The sequence below is a fragment of the Natator depressus genome, chromosome 9 (genome assembly GCF_965152275.1).
Source record: "Natator depressus isolate rNatDep1 chromosome 9, rNatDep2.hap1, whole genome shotgun sequence".
NCBI lineage: Eukaryota > Metazoa > Chordata > Testudines > Cheloniidae > Natator > Natator depressus.
Genome location: NC_134242.1, coordinates 55,597,748 through 55,617,033, shown reverse-complemented (window position 1 = coordinate 55,617,033; position 19,286 = coordinate 55,597,748). Strand labels below are relative to the sequence as shown.

General features: G+C 52.0%; 1 protein-coding gene across 17 annotated transcripts in view; it reads right to left on the bottom strand.

Annotated features, from left to right (window-relative positions):
- Window positions 1-19,286, bottom strand: part of KIF1A (kinesin family member 1A) — a 212,175-nt gene that overhangs the window by 34,560 nt on the left and 158,329 nt on the right. For all 17 annotated transcript variants that reach the window (XM_074964251.1, XM_074964254.1, XM_074964264.1 and 14 more), the window contains 10 exons: window positions 19,135-19,220; window positions 18,277-18,415; window positions 17,871-18,039; window positions 17,184-17,274; window positions 15,044-15,162; window positions 13,574-13,629; window positions 11,028-11,136; window positions 6,014-6,080; window positions 5,800-5,884; window positions 4,674-4,779 (listed from right to left, as the gene is read on the bottom strand). In XM_074964251.1, the coding sequence (XP_074820352.1) occupies window positions 4,674-4,779; window positions 5,800-5,884; window positions 6,014-6,080; window positions 11,028-11,136; window positions 13,574-13,629; window positions 15,044-15,162; window positions 17,184-17,274; window positions 17,871-18,039; window positions 18,277-18,415; window positions 19,135-19,220 (1,027 nt within the window). The remainder of the gene's footprint in view (window positions 1-4,673; window positions 4,780-5,799; window positions 5,885-6,013; window positions 6,081-11,027; window positions 11,137-13,573; window positions 13,630-15,043; window positions 15,163-17,183; window positions 17,275-17,870; window positions 18,040-18,276; window positions 18,416-19,134; window positions 19,221-19,286) is intronic.

Here is a 19,286-nt window from a genome sequence, read left to right as displayed (position 1 = left end):
GGATCACGCACGGGAGAAACGGGCCAGGCAGCTCAGGAAACAAGGGGACGGATCCAGTGACTGGTCTGGTACGCTGTCTTCGAGTGCATCTTCAAAAGTCTGGCTTAATGACCGGCTGGGATTTGTGCTGACCTTGGTTCTGACCTGGCGCATTACTGTTGTTGTTATTATTGCACCGTCACCTGTTATCCCTGCCTCGCCTACGATAAGGCTCATGCCTATGACGAGGCTGGTACTGGCGCTGAGGGGGAGGCTGCGGCTTAAAAGGCTTCATCTGCATCACCGGGGTGTGCATACCCAGCAACTTAAGTCCTTGAGGCTATGCAAGTCCCTCGAGTCCTTGAGGCTATGCAACCTCGCGTCTGTCTGGTCCGAAAAGAGCCTGGACCCTTCAAAGGGGAGATCCTGAAGTATACTCTGGACCTCAGGTGGCTGGCCTGATTCCTGCAGCCACGCCGAGTGCCTCATGACCACCCCCAACACGATTGTTCTGGCTGCCGCGTCTGCTGAATCCAGGGAGGCCTGGAGAGAGGTCTTAGCTATTGACTTGCCCTCGTCCACCAGGGCCGTAAACTCCTGTTGGGAACCTTGCGGGAGGTTGTCCTTAAACTTCCCCACCGCTGCCTAGGAGTTAAAATTATGCCTGCTGAGGATGGCCTGCTGGTTCGCAATCCTCAACTGAAGGCCCCCTGACGAGTACATCTTTCTGCCAAAAAGGTCCAGGTGTTTTGCTTCCTTGGCCTTAGGTGCCGGGGCCTGTTGTCCATGGTGCTCCCTTTCGTTCACTGCCGAGACCACCAGGGAGCATGAACTTGGGTGGCAGAACAAGAATTCGTAGCCTTTTGACGTGGCAAAGTACTTGCGCTCCACACCTTTGGCCGTTGGAGCCCTGGAGACTGGGGTCTGCCATATAGTCTTATAATTCGATTGGACGGTCTTAATGAGCGGGAGCGCTATTCTAGATGGACCTTTGGGGCTCAAAATGTCCATCATGGGGTCCTCCTGCTCAACTGTCTCCTCGACCTGCAACCCCAAGTTCTGGGCGACCCTACGCAGTAGCTCCTGGTAGGCTCTGTTGTCTATGGGTGGAGGGTCGGACACCGCTGTTCCCGCCACCACCTTATCCGGGGATGACGAGGAGGTTAGCAGCTGCTAAACCCCCTCTGGCTGGTCCTCCAGCTACCCTCCCCCCCTCGGAGGGGCCTTCAGCTCGGGCTGGCGCGGGAGATCGTGGGGTGGTACTGGACTCAGTGCTGGTCTCTTTGGTTTATCCTGGGGGGATGCTGGAGGCCCATATACTGTAGCTTCTGGCGCCATTGGGCGTCGATGCGGGGACCGAGACCGCTGCACCGAGTAGCCCACCCTGGACGGGGCCCCTTGGCACTGTTGATAGGCCCAAGGTGTCCAGAAGGGCCAATGACCTAGCGGCCCCCATTGGGGGTGCCACCCTGTCTGAGGGTCCTTGCTGTCCGGAGCATGGGGCGAGTAACTGTAATGGCTGGAGTCGGTGCCGAACTGTGGTGATGCCGACCGCGAAGGCCACTGCGGTGCTGACGATTTGTGCTGGCGGGAGGTTGACGAGCGGCTCCTAACTGAACGGGAGCAAGACTGGTACCAAAATCCCTGGGAACGGGATCTGGACCGGGACCGACGTTCTCGGGACTGGGATCGGCATCTGTAGGAGTCCTCTGGCGAGGGCCGTCTCAACTCCTCCTGGTGCTGGTCTCTAATTGGTGCCGGAGAGCATCGTGCCTCTTCCATTACTTCCTTGCGCCAACCCACTCCTGGTACCGTGACTTCCTTCTGAGCCGCGGATAACTGGGAGTCCACAGACGTGGAGCTCGACCGGGACCAACTCCGGGAGTGATGCCGGGACGATGTCCTTGAATGGCACACCATTGCCAGCTTACCCCTCGATGGCACCCATGGCATAGGTGCTGGAGGATTCTCCCTGTCTGGGATGGAGCTCGTCGCCGACAGCACACTGAGGTCCTTTGCCACCTCAAAGGTGCCAGGCATGGAGGGCTGATCCATTAAGTCCTCGAGCCCATCGTCTGCACTGAGCTCATTTAGGCCTGGGCTCGGTGGGACTTGTGGTGCTGAAACCACCGGTGCCAGTGCCGGTATAGCGGCCTTCCTGCTCTTATCGGTGGTCGGGGCCTTGGAAGGCGCCGGCCTCCGATGCGGGGAACGTTCGCGCCTTCCTTTTGGCTGCACCAGGGGCCGCACCGGGGAGGACGAGCAGTGCCGGGGCCTAGTCTGGTGCTCTGGGGCTGACAGCTTTCGGTGTTTAGCCAGTGCTGGGTCTCCCGATGTCTCCGGGGCACTACGCACCGAGGAAGCCAGAGCCGACGTCGGGCACTGCAGGCCCAGTGGCTGCAATGTGGCTTCCATCAACAACTGCTTCAAACGAAAGTCTCTTTCTTTTTTTGTTCGTGGCTTGAACGCCTTGCAAATCTTATATTGCTTAGTTTGATGTTCTTCCCCCAGGCAACGTAGACACGCGCCATGGAGGTCACTAACTGGCATAGGCTTGCGGCACGTGGCACAAGCCTTAGACCCGTGGGCCTGCAGCATGCTCCGGGGCGGGTGCTGGAAGCCTCCAAGCACCTAATCACTTAGGTGTCCACAACAAAGGTATGCTAACTAACTGATAACAGCTATCTATGAGAAAGGCTAAGGGACTGCTCTCATCCAAGAGAGAGAGGTTGTTCCAACGCCGCCACGGATGGTAAGAAGGAACTGGAGGGGGTCGGTGGCAGGTGTATATATGCACGGCGCAGTAGCGCCACTCAGGGGGCCCCCACCAACCAGACGGGAGCCACTAAGGAAAAAAGTTTCCAACACTTGTGCACGCGGCTCGCGCACACCTAATGTGGAATGGACGTGAACAAGCTCGAAGAAGAACAAAAGGTTGAGAAATGCTGCGTCTATTACACTGTTTGTTTGTATCAGTTTCTGTCTTGCTCAGGAGAGGCAGGAACAAACGATCTGAGCTACCCAGAGAGGTGCTGCAGTGCTGCTGTTCTGAGTCCTTGCTCCCTCTGAATACTGCTGCTGTCACCCTCACGCAGCGTCACCTGCATGGCATCTGACAGCATGTAGTGGAGCCTGTTCTACTGCCCTGATCCAATCCTTTCCTCAGGGTCACTCACTGCTCAATAACTCTTCAGACGCAACTGCTTGTCACGTGACCCACGTTACGCCTGGCCCACCCTTGACCTTCCCCACTCCTCTCAAGCACTCACTCCAGCTACCTGCTGTCTTGCTCTTGCCCCCTCAGGTATCCACCCAGCTGGTGAAGGGCTCTGCTGGCCTGGGGCAGAGCGCTGGCCTGTGGGCATTGCTGGGTGAGGCAGATTAAGTAAGCAAGCACACAGGTCACAGTGGGATTGACCATTTCTCCTGTACTGAGCTTTCTGGGTTTTAAACTGTATTCCCTCAATTACACCATGTGCCCATAGGCAGGGCAGCCCTGGCAGGAGGAAGGAAGAGGAGACATCCCCAAGGATGCAGGGAGGAAGCTGTGACAGGGACAAGCTCAGTTTCCTTCCTGCCACTCTCCAAGGACAGGCAGTGCAATGCCTCACAATGGCCACACACAATGCGGATGTTACCTACGTTGCCAGTGATGATCTCTCATCTCCTCTATGTGAATTACAAGCAAGCACTGTGACTAGTGATGGCCCCTGCTTCCTGCTGAATGTGCTCCCAATCTTGTCCTAAAACACACTGTACAACCACATCCACCCAGAATCCATCCCAGCGTGAACCCGTGACAGCTCTCCAGGCTAGACCTCTTGCTGGGGCTGCCCTGAGCTGCAGCAGTGACCTGGAGCTCTGCTCTGTGGTGCCAGTATCAGTTGCTCCGCATCCACCACTGACTGGTTATTCATTCCAAGGTTGCTGCTAGGGTTCCGAGTTCTGGTGTTTGCTGCCACCCCCTTAAGACTTAGCCAAAAGCATCAGCACTAGCAGAGTGCATCTAGGCATCTGATTGACACTTTAGCACACAGCTATATTGGGTCTCAGAGAAGCCTAGGTGACAGTCTCAGCATCTAAAGAGAGGTGCATACAACATTGCCTATCAGTTGAATGTAGGGCCTGGGGCCTCACCACCCTTGGTTAATGCTGCTACAACACAGGGGCAGGGATGGCATCTTAAAATCCAGGGGTGGGTGAAAATCCAAAGACTCCTTTGATGTCGGTGTAATATTTTGAAAATGTCACTGGGAGGTGAGGCCCCCTTTGGCACATGCCAATGGCAGCCCTGGGCAGTGCAAGGAAGACCTGCCTCAGCAGCCTCGGGTGAAAGCTGTCAGCTAGATAATGATCTGAGATGCCATCAAAGAGTGTGTGTTTGTGTGTGGGAGGGGATTTGGGAAGCCCACCGAATCCCTGGGCTTCTTTACATTCTCCACTATTCCTGCCTTGTGGTGCAGCCATGTTGCCATCCTGCCAGTGCCCTCTGAAATGCGGACTCAGCACAACCACCGTTCCTAAGTGGTCCTGCAGCAGCAAGGAGACCCTGATGGGCAAGACCTTAGGGGCAGGAGGGAGAGAAGCCCTCATGAACAGAGACAGCCCTTGCCAACCTAACTGGACCAGACATTGCCTAGCACCACAGGACAGCAGGGCAAAATGAAGAGACGGCAAGGCCAGGCCAGACCCACCGATCATCCTGGGAAGGGTGGATGTATCCAGATGACAGGATGTTCAGAGACAAGATGTTGGGGTCGATGAGAGACTCGTCCCCTTCTGGGGTGTTTCGGATCCGACCTGCCAACACACATCAAAACACACCGTTTGGACGATGGGCAGCTGGGGGTGGGACACAGCTCAATGGGGACAGTTCACAGTTCTAAGCTGCATAGCAGGGTAAATGGTAAAAGTGAGACTCAGGGGAAGATGGTTAATGTCAGCATCATATCCTCTTTCAGCCCCTTGGGACAGGCTTTATATCCATCCCCTCCTGCTAGAACTAGAGACCAGATTGCCCAGGCTCATCCTCATGGGTGGGAGGGTGCCTGGCTCCAGGGGGACCACTAGGAGGAGCTCTGTATGCCTGCTACCACACCCCTCTGTAGGTCTGCCTCACTCCCTTCCACATGGCTGGCCAGCCCCAAAGGCCAGTAGCATCTGAAGGCCATGGAGAGGGGGAGGCATGTCCTTCCATCTTGTCCCCTCCCCTACCCGTAAGGACACATGGATGGAGCCAGTCCTGAGCTCCCCAAAGCACAGTCTGGCCTTTACGTGGGCTATGAAATGAGAGAGGCTCCTTGCCCCTTCCCCTCCACTATGCCCTGGGTAGAGAGCAGGCACCGAGAGGGCCCCGCTTCCCCAAATGGAGGCTCAAAGAGCTGGCAGAGGTCCCCTAGTCTAATCCAGGGTGCTGGTAAGAACAATGGGGGCACTGCCTCAGCTGGTGGCAATTTCCATTGAAGTAAATGGAACTCTGACCATTGACAGCAGCTGAGGATCTGCCCCGGGACCCCTGCTGCAGCAGTAAGGGCCTGACAGCTCAGCCTTGGCTCCTGGGGGTAGCCTGGTACTCAAGGAGGGGGCGCCTTGCTTACTGATGTGCTGCTGAGCATGAGTAAAGGGGGTGCCAGCTGGCCCCCAGCGATCATCTGCATTATTTCCCACAACAGGCCTGACAGAGTAGGAGGAGCGGGAGCCTGGATAAAGTATGAGGGAGAAGAGATTATGGGAGAGAAGGGAACGGGAGGGAGTACACAGGCGTGAGGACGCAGGAGTGAGGCGTCTCCTCAAACCCTGCCAACCAGCAACTCTGCTTACCCACAACCAGCTCTCGCACTTCTTTCCAGCGGACAAGGCTGCTGTTTTCATGCACTAACGTCACGGTGATCCTCCTCTGGATTCCCTGCCAGCACCATGCCAGAGACAAAAGGGCAGTGGTTAAAACCAACAGCCCAACACGCAGTTGTTATGGGGACTAGGAAGATGGGCCAGCGGGGCGGCGCAGAGACAAGGAGCAGGGCAAAGACCATACCTGGTGGAGCAGGAAGGTTCCATGGCACGGCATCCCTCCACGGTGATCAACGACCGCAGGAATGTAACTGAAAAAGGGAAGATCAGTGAGATGTGATGGGAGATGGAGGTGCTCCTCCCCAGGTCAGGGCCCGAACGATCTCACGCCACCACCCCACGGTCCAGGGGGATCTCACACACATACTGTTTGAAGGACAGCTAACCAAAAACTCAAAAGGTAATAACAAAATATTTTTTAGGTACATCAGAAGCAGGAAGCCTGCTAAACAACCAGTGGGGCCCCTAGACGATCGAGATACAAAAGGAGCACTTAAAGACGATAAAGTCATCGCAGAGAAACTAAATGAATTCTTTGCTTCAGTCTTCATGGCTGAGGATGTTAGGGAGATTCTCAAACCTGAGCCGTCTTTTATAGGTGACAAATCTGAGGAATTGTCACAGATTGAAGTGTCACTAGAGGAGGTTTTGGAATTAATTGAGAAACTTAATAGTAACAAATCACCGGGACCAGATGGCAGTCACCCAAGTGTTCTGAAAGAACTCAAATGTGAAATTGCAGAACTATTAACTATGGTTTGTAACCTGTCCTTTAAATCATTGGCCAAACCGGACAGTCTCTATGCAAAAGAATAAAGGGACATAAATCTGACATCAGGAATCAGAACATTCAAAAACCGGTAGGAGAACACTTCAACCTCTCTGGCCACTCAGTAACAGACTTAAAGGTGGCAAGTTTGCAACAGAAAAGCTTCAAAAACAGACTCCAACGAGAAACTGCTGAGCTTGAATTAATATGCAAACTAGATACCATTAACCTGGGTTTGAATAGAGACTGGGAGTGGCTGGGTCATTACACATATTGAATCTATTTCCCCATGTTAAGTATCCTCACACCTTCTTGTTGACTGTCTAAATGGGCCATCTTGATTATCACTACAAAAGTTTTTTTCTCCTGCTGATAATAGCTCATCTTAATTAATTAGCCTCTTACAGTTTGTATGGCAACTTCCACCTTCTCTGTATGTATATATATCTTCTTACTATATGTTCCATTCTATGCATCCGATGAAGTGGGCTGTAGCCCATGAAAGCTTATGCTCAAATAAATTTGTTAGTCTCTAAGGTGCCACAAGTACTTTTTGCTCAAGATAGTTAAGACCAAAGCAGACTGTGAAGAACTTCAAAAAGATCTCACAAAACTAAGTGATTGGACAACAAAATGGCAAATGAAATTTAATGTGGATAAATGTAAAGTAATGCACATTGGAAAAAATAACCCCAGCTATACATACAACATGATGGGGGCTAATTTAGCTATAACTAATCAGGAGAAAGATCTTGGAGTCATTGTGGATAGTTCTCTGAAGATGTCCACGCAGTGTGCAGCGGCAGTCAAAAAAGCAAATGGGATGTTAGGAATCGTTTAAAAAGGGATAGAGAATAAGACGGAGAATATCTTATTGCCCTTACATAAATCCATGACATGTCCACATCTTGAATACTGCGTACAAATGTGGTCCCCTCATCTCAAAAAAGATATACTGGCATTAGAAAAGGTTCAGAAAAGGGCAACTAAAATGTTTAGGGGTTTGGAACGAGTTCCATATGAGGAGAGATTAAAGAGGCTAGGACTTTTCAGCCTGGAAAAGAGGAGACTAAGGGGGGATATGATAGAGGTATATAAAATCATGAGTGGTGTGGAGAAAGAGAACAAGGAACTGTTATTTACTTGTTCCCATAATATAAGAACTAGGGGCCACCAAATGAAATTAATGGGTAGCAAGTTTAAAACAAATAAAAGGAAGTTCTTCACTCAGCGCACAGTCAACTTGTGGAACTCCTTGCTTGAGGAGATTGTGAAGGCTAGGACTATAACAGGGTTTAAAAGAGAACTGGATAAATTCACGGAGGTTAAGTGTATTAGCCAGGATGGGTAAGGAATGGTGTCCCTAGCCTCTGTTTGTCAGAGGGTGGAGATGGATGGCAGGAGAGAGATCACTTGATCATTACCTGTTAGGTTCACTCCCTCTGGGGCACCTGGTATTGGCCACTGTCGGTAGACAGGTTACTGGGCTGGATGGACCTTTGGTCTGACCCAGTATGGCCATTCTTATTTTCTTATGTTCTTACTCCCCAAGTCCCGGGGGTCTCACACATGTTCCCCCCAGGTCCCATGGGATCTCACAAACACACACCCCAGGGCCCGGGGGATCTCACACTCGCATCCCCTGAGGTCCAGGGGGAATCTCACACACCTCCCCCTCCCCCAGAGGATCTCATACTTGCTCCCCCCAGGTCCTGGGGGTTCTCACCGATGCACCCCCCAAGGCCTGGGGGTTCTCACACACGCACCCTGCAAGGCCCAGGGGGAATCACAGAATATCAGGGTTGGAAGGGACCTCAGGAGGTCATCTAGTCCAACCCCCTGTTCAAAGCAGTACCAATCCCCAACTAAATCATCCCAGCCAGGGCTTTTTCAAGCCTGACCTTAAAAACCTCTAAGGAAGGAGATTCCACCACCTCCCTAGCTAATCCATTCCAGTGCTTCACCACCCTCCTAGTGAAATTTTTTTTCCCTAATATCCAACCTAAACCTCCCACACTGCAACTTGAGACCATTACTCCTTGTCCTGTCATCTGATACCATTGAGAACAGTCTAGATCCATCCTCTTTGGAACCCAATCTCAAACATGCACTCGCATCTCCCAAGGTCCTGAGGAATCACACATGCACCCACAGGTCCCGGGGGATCTCACACATGTCCCACTCAAAGCCCAATGGATCTCACACATGCACCCCCCAGGGCCTGGGGGTTCTCACCGATGCACCCCTCAGGGCCCGGGGGATCTCACACAGGCACGCAACAAGGCCCGGGGAATCATAGAATATCAGGGTTGGAAAGGATGTCAGGAGGTCATCTAGTCCAACCCCCTGCTCGAAGCAGGACCTAACTCACACTCGCGTCCCCTGAGGTCCAGGGGGATCTCACACATGTCCCACTCAGAGCCCAGTGGATCCCACCCATGCACCCAACAGATCCTGGAGGATCTCATCCACGTACCCTCCAAGGCCCGGGGGATCTCACCCACACATCCAACAGGGCCTGGGGGATCTCAAACATGCATGCCCGAGGTCCCAGGGGATCTCACACTGGCATCCCCCCAAGGTCCCGGGGGATCTCACACTTGCTTCCCCGCCCGAGGTCTGGGGAATTTGACACAGGCACCCCACAGGACACGTGGGATCTGACAAATGTACCCCCCAGGGCCTGGGGATCCCTTACACGCACCCCACAGGTCCCTGGAGATCTCACACATGCACCCCCCAGGGCACAAGGGCTCACACAGGTGCACATCACAGGACCCTAGGGCTCCACACACACACACACACACACACACACACACACACACACACACACACACACACACACACACACACACACACACACACACACACACACACACACACCCTCTTCTGATTCCCATTTGTGTTGCCAGTGCCATGCAGGGGGGGTTCTGATCACTGGAAGAGATTTAGACTCAGCCCTTCAGCTGGCAAAAGGGCATACCAATGTCCTGAGCCCATCCCAGCACACTGGAGACCAGACACAGGCCCAGACTCCACAGAGGCCATGCAAGGAGCAAACAGACTTTCTCCCAGAAGCAGCAGCAGGTGACTGGATGTCTCTGATCATCAGTGGAGTCGTTAGAGCACCCAGACTCAGAGGTGCTTGAATCCTTTATTGGCTGAGTTTTGCCCCTTGGTCCCAGTTGCGAATTACCCACAACCAGGCTGTGATTTTAGACATTTAATTGTTATGCCCAATTGCCCGTCCAATAATTTGTGCCAACATTTTTTTTAAACCTGTGGTTTGTTTTCCAGTGGATCCCTGTGAGAATTCCCTTTGGCGCCATGTGACTGCTCTCCCAAGTTCCATGGTGTTTTGTCTGCCCCCTGCATGGGTCATCTAAAAGCAGCCATATCTGCACATTATCGATGAACCACTGTCACTGAATCTCTTGTGTGAATCCCAAAAAGAGGCGGCTGTGGGAGCAGGGCAGATGTGAGATGTCTTCACCATCGGTGTGACACCAAACAGCTGAGGAATAAAAAAACTCCTTCAAATGAGAACTCTAGGCTGGAGGTGAGAGTCTAGACAAGTGCCAAGCCATTGCAAGCACTAGCCCAAGGAACTGTGGTTTGTTTGCAAATGCTTTTCTGCTGCATTTGTCCCACGCTCCCCAGCTGCACACTAGCGCCACTCCCATGTCCCTCATTTGTTTACTTGTGGCAGGCTATTTTTTTTGCATCACTTATTGCCCCGACTCCCAACATCTTGTCAACCTTTCACCGGCAAATCCTGCCTGGAATGCATCGGGAGGCCCATGCTCCTTCCGCAGTGGCAGTTCTGAATGCCCCTGTAAGTTCCCTTAGCTGCACATAAGCTCATTAATGAGTGTGCTTTGGAAAGATTCTCCCCAGGCTCTTCCTACAGCTACCAAGCAATTCAAAGCCTGCTGCTGGTCATGCAGGGCCCCCTGCATGTGCCCTGCACCTGGCACTGGGGCAGCCACTCCCACATACAGTAGACCTTTCATCTGGAAGAGCTGTAATTAAATCAACCAGGTGGCTGGCTGATGGGGTGGGGAGGAAGGCAATTTTATTACTGGCTGATTTCCTTTTCTCATTGTTCTACATGAGGCAGCTACATAAGCACAATTCTCATAGCTCTCTGGACCACAATGTCCTTTGGGGAGAAACCTGTTCCATTTTGCAAGGGACATCTCAAAAGGTGACACTGTGGTTTGGCATAGAATCACAGGACTGGAAGGGACCTTGAGAGGTCATATAGTCCAGTCCCCTGCACTCATGGCAGGACTAAGTATTATCTAGACCTTCCCTGACAGGTGAGCTCCCCAGGGTAGGACTCCCCCTACAGCTCTCCAGGATGGGGTCCGCCGACAGTGCGACATTCTGGTTCCCTGGTCAGCCCTCAGCAGGGGACGGTACTTACTCGCCATTGGCCTCCAGCTCGCAGATCTCAAAGAAGACCATCAGATCGTATTTGCACTGGCAGGGCCCGGCGCTGGGACGCGCCAGGGTGCTCAGCTTCGTCGCTGGCACTACAGCGGGCAGAAAATAAGACTTACAAAACAGGAAAGAAGAAGCTGCTGAAGTATGAGCTGGACTCACTGCACCACTCAGGAGATGAGTGTCAGTCAGAGCCAGGACCACTGGCAGTGACTGTCTAGGAGAGCAGCTAGCCGAGATCTAACCCCAGCTGGAGATGACCTCTGACCCCCAACATGCCAAGAGAAGAGGGGAGAACATGCACTGACACATGAACCCAGTCAGATTCTGTGAACCCTTACTCCCACTGTGGTGCATACTCCTGTCCGTAGTCCCACTGAAGCCAGTGGGCCGATGTGGGGAGCCAGGGTACAAAGGATCAGGCCCACACAGTGTATATGAGAGACAAGACACATGCAAAAGAAGTGATTGCTGCTTTTGCTATGCTCTGGCTGAGCATTGCCCTCTGAAAGGCCAGCCCCGCTCAGGCACTTCCAGCCAGAGGCCTGAGCCCAAATCACACAATGGGGAAGCAGGACACACAGAGGCAACAGCAAACCAAGACACTAGGCTGAGAGGAAAATCACTGGGACTCAGGTGTCAGATGCCAAAATGCATATAGCCTCAGAAAGCTGTGTACTGCTTTGGGAACAGGCATGGCAATGCCATTCAGTACTGAGCTCTGTGGGTGTCCCCCAGCCATTACACGGACACATTCCCCAGGGGAGGCATGGCTAGAAACCCGAGTAGCAGTGGGATCTTCCACAGCAGTGTCCAGGAACCAACCAGGTTTCGCAGCCTTTCTCACAGCAAGTTCATTACAGGCGGGAGGGGGGTGGGGAAGGGCACAGGGCTGGACTCCTCCCTCTCTCACAGCAGGAACAAGGTGGCTGAGCTAGCAGCAGAGAGAGAGCATGCCCAGAGAGCGCATCCAGAAGCGAGCTGGCTAGCACATCGGGAACCAAATATTTTATCAGCTGGAGGGATTTTTCATGCTCTTCAGGGTGGAGGGAAGGGAAACAAACAGAAAACCCCAAACAAAGCAAAACAGTTGAGACATAGAGCAGGAGCGAATGGACATTGTGGAGACAGGGGATGCAGTCTGCTTTGCCAATGTTGCACACTTCAGCCCTCTTTAACCACTCCTGAGCCCGCCGAGCTGCTGCTTTAAACAGAAGAGGAGTACTTGTGGCACCTTAGAGACTAACCAATTTATTTGAGCATAAGCTTTCGCGAGCTGCAGCTCACTTCATCGGATGCAACTCACGAAAATGATGTAGCTCACGAAAGCTTATGCTCAAATAAATTGGTTAGTCTCTAAGGTGCCACGAGTACTCCTTTTCTTTTTGCGAATACAGACTAACACGGCTGTTACTCTGAAACCTGCTTTAAACAGGTGTCCCACTCAAATCAATGTGTGTCAGGACAAATCTGTAGCACACCTCTGCCTAACAAGGAGGCAGGGAGATGTAAGAGTGGAGGAAGTGGAGACACCCCGGGATGGGTATTCTGCAGTCTGGATGCGCATACCAACGGGAGGCAATTTAATGTCAGTCCAGGAACCCTCTCCTATAGCAAGTGGAATACTCAACAATGAGGTTATAGTGCTAGTGGGCCACCAAGGAATGGCTCTTCATGGACGACAACGGCTAGTGAAAGGATGGAGGCATCCCTGCAGGAAGGGAAAGGGATGAGGAAGGATTGCTGGAGTGCAGGAGGTACTCAGCATGCCAGTGGATAGGCCTGCTTCTGAGCTAACCAGATCCTAATGAGCAGACTTGGCAGGTTTAGAGCGCTGTGAATTATCCTACTGCTGATTTCTTGATACTGTCAAGATTTTCTGAGGTTCTGTTCTCTGCTACCGAGTCACCGCAAGTGGTCCAGTAAAAAACCAAACCGCCTGTGCTAGCCATCACTCACTGTGCGGCCCATGGGCCGCTCCAGCCAGCACCCCGCTTTACACTCAGCCATCGCCATCTGGGCCCCTTTCTGCAGCAAATGCAAAAGGCAATGTGGCTAGCATCATCAGGCCTTCCTGTTCATCTCACCACCAAGACTGCTCTCTAGTGAACATTCCCACAGAAATAGCTCCCCCCACCTGCAACACTGAGGAGTTCCCCAGATGAACAGTTTCTCTGTAGAGCTACACACCATGGCTGGCTCTGTGGACATGTCAAAGAACCAATACACCACGAATACTAGCTAGCCTGGAATGGTCTCCTTCCCCCCAGTGGAGTGGCTTGATTTACAGAAGCCATCTTAAGAACGTTATGCAATGCATCAAGCAAAACAGCATGAGAACCCATAGCCTGTTATTGAAACACCATCTCCCACCACACAGACCCTTACTGGGCACAAAACCAGGTGACCATGGTGTTATCGCAGAGCAGTGCAGCAAGGAATGACCAATTCTCCCCCAATTTCCATGTACTTCCAAGTTGTGGCTTCTGAAGCCTAATGTGCTTTAGAAGGGGAAAAACAATGGCCTACCTGGCTTGGACAATGGCATGACCCGGGGGAAGTGGCGTCGGGATGGTCTCAGTGGGCTGTGGAGAGAAGAGACTCAGATGAAAGAATGTATGCAAAATAAATGACTGGTTTAGAGAAGGTAGAGCCAGAGCTCCCCTCCTCAAAACACAGGAACAAGGGGACACTCTATGAAGTTGGAAGGTAGAAAACTCAAAACCAACAAAAGGATATTGTGACAAAGCTCTGTCCTTGCCTCCTGGGTTTCCTGGTGGATTTCACTAGCCTCAGAGGCTCACTGTGACCCTCCACGTAGCCCTTCTCTCTTTAGAGGCAAGGGTCACAGCTTACTGAACCACTTTCATAGAATATCAGGGTTGGAAGGGACCTCAGGAGGTCATCTAGCCCAACCCCCTGCTCAAAGCAGGACCAATCCCCAGTTTTTGCCCCAGATCCCTAAATGGCCCCCTCAAGAATTGAGCTCACAACCCTGAGTTTAGCAGGCCAGTGCTCAAACCACTGAGCTATCCCTCCCACTCCATCATAAGTCAGCAAGGGAGGTGAGAAGAAGCAACCCTCCCTTGCAGTCTCTCTTGTCTCCCAGTCTCAGCGATTAATCAGGGAAGGGACAGGCCCACCCTCTACTCCGGGATCCAGCCCAGGGACCCTAATAGTAGCAGCTGTGGTAGGTGACTTTTTGGAAATAGGACATGTACAATTCTCTGGGCCACTTCCCCACAGCAGCTCTCACTCAATATCTCCTTCACAGTTACCTCAGGGCCGCCTTCCTTGCACCTGATATGGATTTGTACTGCTTAGTTCCTCCAAGAGCATGGCTTCCTCCTACAGCTCCTGACACACACACACCTCACTGACTAACTGGGAAGCTTTTAACTAGTTCCAGCCAGCCCTTGATTGGCTTCAGGTGTCCCAATCAACCTAGCAATTGCGACTGCTTTCTAGAAGGATGTTAATTGGCCCCAGGAGTCTTGATGAACCTGAAGCAACTGCCATTTGGTTGCCATGGTATCAGGGATTTGTTTAGCCTGGGGCTAACATACCTGTTCCCCACTACTTTACTATAGCCATCTGGCCTTGCCCCGTCACAATATACTTTTGCAGGCGACATCTCATTAGACTGTGGAAACCACTGCCACATGATGTTGAGGCCAAGAATTTAGGAAGATCCATCTTTATTTTCATACATGTTAGAGGAATGGAAAACTCTGAATTCTTAGTTAAAGCTTCGAGATGCTGAAGAATTCAGTACTGCTAAGCTGTAGATACCAGAGAGTCTTTGCACAGAATTCATAGACCTGATCCACAGCCCAAGGAAACCAATGGAATGATTCCCATTGATTTGGATAGGTGTTATCAGATCCTAGGTCCAGATCCTACATGAGGCTCTGGTTACAGAATTAAAAAATAAGTCTGAGTCAACAAGAGGGGTAAGCCCATCCTCTGGATGTTACCCCTTCCCTACAACACACTGACCTGAGCACGTCCTTGCAGAGAGGAGGGAAGGGATGCTGCTGATAATGCCCAAACACCTCAAACACAATCGGCTGGCTTTTGATGTACTCAATGAATGACTTGGTCACCTCCACTGCAATCTGAGAGAGAGGGGAGCAGGGGACAAGCAACAACACTTTAAAATGACATACAACAGCAATCCATTCATCTAGGCCCCTATCCAAGAAAGGATTTAAGCATTTGACTTCCACTGGATTATTCACACTCTTAAGGTTACACATGTGATGGATCAGAGCCTTATTAGGTCAGACATCAAACAGACCAGCAACTAAGACACAATAATTTGCTTACCAGTAAATGGTATTTCTCCAACGAAACAGGCTCAGCTCACCCCTCTGATGGGTTTTTGCTTATGTCATACTTACACAATGATGGCATAATGCTGCTGGTTTATTTTTCCCAAAACTAAGGCAACCCTTTGATCTGTGCAGGAGGAGGAGGGGTGAATATTTCTGCATGGGAGTGGTTTGTCTTCCAGAGCAAAATGGTGAGATAGGCCTTGAGGCTTCTCACAGAGACATTCAGCATCAGAAAAATCTGGACCCATATTGCCAGGGCTTACTACAGAGGTCTACAGCATTTCTACACCAGGTCCTTGAAGGAGAGGCTAATAATGTCAAAATAAATATGAAGAGCAGGAATAGGAGCCATGACCTTCACCAGCAGGACTGAAGGAACCTTAACAATGGCCTTTATTCTTCTCTCTGGAGCTGGTTTTCCAGGCTTCACCTTTAAGCCAGTCCCAGGCTGTGACAGTGTTTGTGGTCATGTGAGAGTGGACACAGGGAAGAGAAGGGGGAAGGATAACAACCCCTAATAACCTGGTCTTAGGCCGGAGCTAGCCTGCTGTCAGCCTGAGGCCCTGTGCTGCTTCAGAGACAGATGATTGTTCAGGGGCATGGCAAGTTAGACACAAGGATCTAGAAAGTTTGGGCTCCTTAGAATATCAGGGTTGGAAGGGACCTCAGGAGGTCATCTAGTCCAACTCCCTGCTCAAAGCAGGACCAATCCCCAGTTTTTGCCCCAGATCCCTAAATGGGCCCCTCAAGGATTAAACTCACAACCCTGAGTTTAGCAGGCCAATGCTCAAACTACTGAGCTATCCCTCCCCCGAAGAGAGTCTTTTGTTTGTTTTCTTTGTAGCACTCTCTGGTTTCTCTGCCATTCTCCTCTCACACAGACACCCTCTTGTCTAGAAGAGACTTAACTTGCTGACAAAAACCTACCCTGGGAAAGTTCAGCAAGGAGGGTGTGACAGAGCGCTGGCGAGGCACACTGGTCACTGAAGGCTGCAGGTGTAATTGGAGCCTACCAACCTGTTACTGGTAGAGACTACTGACACTTGGGGGGCAGTGCTGGGCTAACAGGTAACAGGCTTAGTTACTGGGAGGATATACAATTGGGAGGATCAGGAAGTAAAAGGGGGAGCTTGGGGGAGGGCAGGGGGCCTGGGTGGAGGAGAGTAGCTGTGTACTCCTCCCACTGCGTACCTGTGCTGTGTCCTGTCCTGTTTGGAAACAGAAGACTACAGGGGCACGTGGTGGGCCAGAAATGGACTGTTGGTGTTTGTGATGGAGAACCATGAACACAGGCAAGGCTATGCTGCTCACTGGGTAGTTGAAGAAGTGCCCGTGACAGTCAGAAGGACTCACGCATGGTTTCTTCCCCCACCAAAATACAATCAATGCATTTGTTGCCAGCCGCTGTTCAAGTGTGACATATGTGACAACCCGTTAACTCATGAGGGGGGCTTGAAGGAACGTTCAGGGCGGCATGGCAGGGCCCGAGTCAGGCTCCACGGGGACAGGGAGGAAGTGCCACCCAGTCCAACCCTGCATCCAGCTCCACTCCATTCCCACCTTCAGCCCCAGCTGCAGCTCCACTCCTGGCCCTGGCCCCAGCCCTGGCCCCAGTCCTGGTTGCGGCTCTACTCCCGGCCCCAGTCCCGGGGCCCTAGCAGGACACGGACAGACTCCCTTATGGGTAAGGAGGGGTGCAACAGAAAAAGTTTGGGGAGTACTGGATTAGAAGGTTTCTATGCTCTGGGCAGACCCTGAATATCACGGAGCAGAGAGAAAACAGCCTGGGCAGTGATACTAACGTTCTGGACATGATAGAACCCTAGAGGCGGCCCTCGTCCTGTGTTCTTCAAGGGCTCCGTTGAAAAGGCCTCATCGTGACGATGGATAAAGCTGCAAAGGGGGGAAGATTGTTACAGCGGCTGTGTGGTCAGCAGGGTGAAATGAGAATGACAGAGCGAGGTGGGAGCCAGCGTAGACTACCCCAGGTCTGAATGAAGATGACTCATTTCCCCTCCCCCCAGGGGGCTACACTCTATAAGTTTAGATTGGCTGCTACAGAAAGCCAGCTCTCCATGGGCCTGATCCGCCGCACACTGCCGTCCATGGAAAGATGTCTACTAACTTTAGAAGGCTTTGGATCAGTCCCCATGTGAATGAATAGACTCATTCTGCACTGCGTGCCTCTCTCTCGGTTCTTTCCCTCTTTCATGAGGCAATGGACAAAAATTCAGAAGCGAAGAGGACAGTGTGGCCAATCTAGGTCGAGGCGCTTGCCCTGTTCCATCTCAGGGCTGCCCAGAGACCCCCTGCCATGTAGCCGAGATCCCATTTCATTTAGGAATCTAGCAAGGGCAGGGCGATTGCATGCCCCTGCTATCTGTTCATGACGCTCCTTGGGGAGTGCAGCCTTCTGATTGAGGCAAAGGCAGAGTGAGAGGAAGAGGGAACAAACGCCAGCAGTGCAGAGGGATCTGAGGACATCTCACTTAAACTGGCAGAAGATATCTGCATATTCTGCAGAGATGCTGGAGGCCTGCAGAACAGTCACTCGGAAGGTGAAGATGCTGCCCAGAGTCAGATGGTCCAGAACTGCTTCCAATGGCTCATCTAGAGCAACTTTCTCTGGATTGTCCAGGAGGAGATCATCTGGAGTCACTGGGGAAGGAGGAGAGACATTAGAAAAACTCCAGACAACATCTGTCAAGACCTAGTGAATGTCCGGCATGCCACACACCAACACAAGCACTGATTTCAATGGAGCTGGCAGTTCGCACCCAGCTGAGGCTCTGGCCCTTTGCAATCCAGTGAGCAGTGAAACGTTCTTTTGCTTCCTATTAGGTACACAGCTCCCGCCCAAAGCCACTTCCCCCTGGACTAAAACAAGACTTTCACCTGCACAGGTGTTGTTGTTGACTTCATCTGCAGAAGGTCCGATGTCAGTTATCTGCCCCTGGCCTTCAACAATCCGCAGTTCCTCCTGCGAGGTCCCCGAACGAGACATCCCCACCATGGGACAGGCCTCAGACTGGAACTGCCAGGCACAAGAGGAAATGGAACAGGGAGGCCGTGTGTGTAGGGAGGCCGTGGTCCTGATGGCACGCTCACCTTGCTAACGGCCATGAGCAGCCTTTCCGTCTCTTGCCTGGTGTGCCTTCCCTTCTGTATTGCGTGGCAGACACCCAGCCAGGCATGAGAGGTTGCAGCTTTTATCTCCCCTACCACAGTAATGGCACCAGTTCTGTGACCGCAACATGTGACGCCTCAGCGTTAACATATAGCACACAGATTGGCCGAAGGGACAGGGTCAAGCGGCCCAGGGAATCCGTTATGAGAGAGGGAGCCTTTGGCTGCTACGACATTGTTCAAACCTGACCTAGGTCTGTACTGAGTGACTGTCATCTACCAGCTGTTCACTGGCCTGCGTGAAATGAACCAGAGGCTCCAGTTCCATTCAGCAACGGTAGTGCCCACGCCATTCTGCTAGCAGGCCACTGCAGTCACAATGTTTGTACTGGTGTGGCTGAGGCCAACATTCAGGCCCACGAGGGATGTGGTCATCACTCCCTCTCCCACCTCAAAGTGCATCATATCTAGGGCACTCCTGTTCTTCTGCAGTCTGAGACCAATAGGATAGAATATTAGGAACGGACTTGTTATCAGGATATGAATAATAACAGGAAACAATACACTCCCCAGCAAGCTAAGTTCACAGAAAGATATTCTCACCTGGGGCTGGCTGCCATACTGTACCTTCTCAAAGTGCTGATCATCAAAGGATATTTTGGCTGTCCCTGACTGCCGTACTCCCGAACCATAATCCGGGGCTTCTTCATCCGCTGAAAGAGGAAACATAGCAAGACATTACAGGAAGGCCGGAAAAAGTCACTCCCAAAGCAGATCGC